Source organism: Rhea americana, unplaced genomic scaffold (genome assembly GCF_003343005.1).
Source record: "Rhea americana isolate MKP2758 unplaced genomic scaffold, rheAme1 scaffold_569, whole genome shotgun sequence".
Lineage (NCBI taxonomy): Eukaryota > Metazoa > Chordata > Aves > Rheiformes > Rheidae > Rhea > Rhea americana.
In genome coordinates, this window is record NW_028186722.1 from 114,064 (window position 1) to 116,019 (window position 1,956).

The following is a 1,956-nucleotide window of genomic DNA, read 5'->3' on the forward strand; positions in this document are numbered from 1 at the left end:
GCGGGCCCCCGCGGGCGGCGCAGTGACGGCGGCCTCTGTCCCCTCTCGTCCCCACGCAGGCGCCAAGGCGAAGGCGGGCGGCGTGCGCTTCGCCCCCAGCCAGCCCGCCGAGGGGGCCGCCGGCCACGTGCGCTTCGACGAGAAGCTCCACGACTCGGCGGTCATGGTCACCCAGGAGAAGGACGGCAACTTCCTCGTGAAGGTGAGAGCGGGGCCGCCGCGGAGCCGGCGGACGGGGCGCTGGAATCGGCCGTGCCGTCGCGCCTTGTTGTCTCCCTGCCGCAGCCCAACGTCCCTCTTCCCGCCAGGCGCTGTTTGAGATGCTTTTCCCTATTTTATTCCCCTCCCTGTCAAGCAAAAAATCTGTTTCCGCCACCAGGAGCAAAACTCTCCTGCCCTGGCCCGAAGTTGGCCGCTCCTGGTTGTTTTCAAATCACACGTAAAGGAAGATTTGGCGGAAACGGGTGTCCCTGCTCCTGAGCTGGGTRTTCGCTGTGGGAACTTGGCTGCATTTAATGTGTTAAATTAAACACATTAAAGTGTTGGAAATCATGGGAAGAGTTTGCCTTGGCCCTCTTGGAAGTTGCTCTTTCAGACTGTCCCGGCTGCCTCTGCTCAGCCCGGAGCTGTGCCGTGGTCTCTGCGCAGTGGGATAACYGCTCATGGCTGCGGAGGAACTCGGAGCAATTCTCCAACCAGCACGTCCGGAGAGCTGGGAATCCCTCAGGAGCCTGGCTGCTCCGCTGCCCGTGCCTCGGTTTCCCTGTCTGCGGGACAAGGATGGAGCTTTGCTCCGCTGGGTATCCCGAGGCGGCAGAGAGGGGCTGTTTGCRTGGACACCCCCAAACCGAAACCATTCCCTGTCCCGGCGGCGCTGTGCCGGCCTGGAGCAGGGCGAGCCAGGGCCGCCACGGGGCCGGGTCACCCCAGGGCTCGGTGTGGGCCATCTCAGGACAGCAGCCAACCTACGGAGAGCGGCGGCAGCACGGGAGGGCGAGCAGCCAGCTCCAGAGCTTTGGTTTTGCAAGATACGTTGCAAACGGGGGCTGTTTGCAGACTGGAGTCCCGTGACTTATCTGTGCTCGGTGCCCAAGGAAACCTCGAGTCTGGAATTAATGGGAACGTACGTGGGCTTGTGACAGCTCTTCCCAGAATCACGCTCAGGGATGGCTGTGAATAATAGATGCATTGAATCAGCTGAAATTCCTCCCCGTGATCTCAGGAGGGTTTTAATGTTGGCTTGGATTTGATAGCGGCTCCCAAGCCAGCCTGGAGTCTGGCGGAGGTGATGGGGACAGTGATTTGTATTTAACAGCACTTTGCGTTTGGCCGTGATTTCCCCCTGCGTCCCGCAGGAGGTGGTGGAGCCGAGCGCGYGCCGCCGTCCCGGGGCGGCGCCTCYGGCTGCCAGGCACGGTTGAGGCTCGGCCGGCCGATGGGAGCATCCGCGGGCTCCCTGGGGGCCGCAGGGAATCACTGTGTCTCGCTGGGCACACTGGCGCTGAGCCCCGAATGCAGAGGGGGAGATTTTGGCACCGGAGGCTGGTGAGTTTTGGTGGGAGCCAGGCCTTGGCTTGAAACTGGTGCCACGACAGCGAGGTCTGACGCCCGAGCAGAGCCGCAACTGGCCGGTCCGCGTGCCCGTGCTGCGGGCTGTGTGTCCTCCTGGAGCCTCCGGCACGGAGGCGGGAGCTGCTGCATCCCCCGGGACGTGGCCGCCTGCCGCCTCCTGCACCGGCCTTTGGGAAAGGCGCAACGAGCCTTTTGCACGCAAATCGCCGGTTCCCTGCGGTGCGGAGCGAAGCAGAGCGGTCTGCAGTTGCCTTCTGAGCTCTGAGTCAGTTATTTGCGTGGGACGGATGATGGATTATCGCCCTGAAAACTGCTGTGAGTCGCTTCGCGATTGCTGACTTGTTATTTTCTGAGCCCGCAGAACGCGGCGTCCCCGGGACCGGC

The 1,956-nt window shown here is 63.0% G+C and overlaps 1 protein-coding gene across 1 annotated transcript in view; it reads left to right on the forward strand.

Moving 5' to 3' along the window:
- Positions 1-7: 7 nt before the first annotated feature.
- Positions 8-1,956, forward strand: part of ADISSP (adipose secreted signaling protein) — a gene marked incomplete at its 5' end in the record, with an annotated part of 6,863 nt that continues 4,914 nt past the window's right edge. The window contains one exon of the mRNA XM_085319024.1: positions 8-202. Coding sequence (XP_085175150.1) covers positions 8-202 — 195 coding nt within the window. The remainder of the gene's footprint in view (positions 203-1,956) is intronic.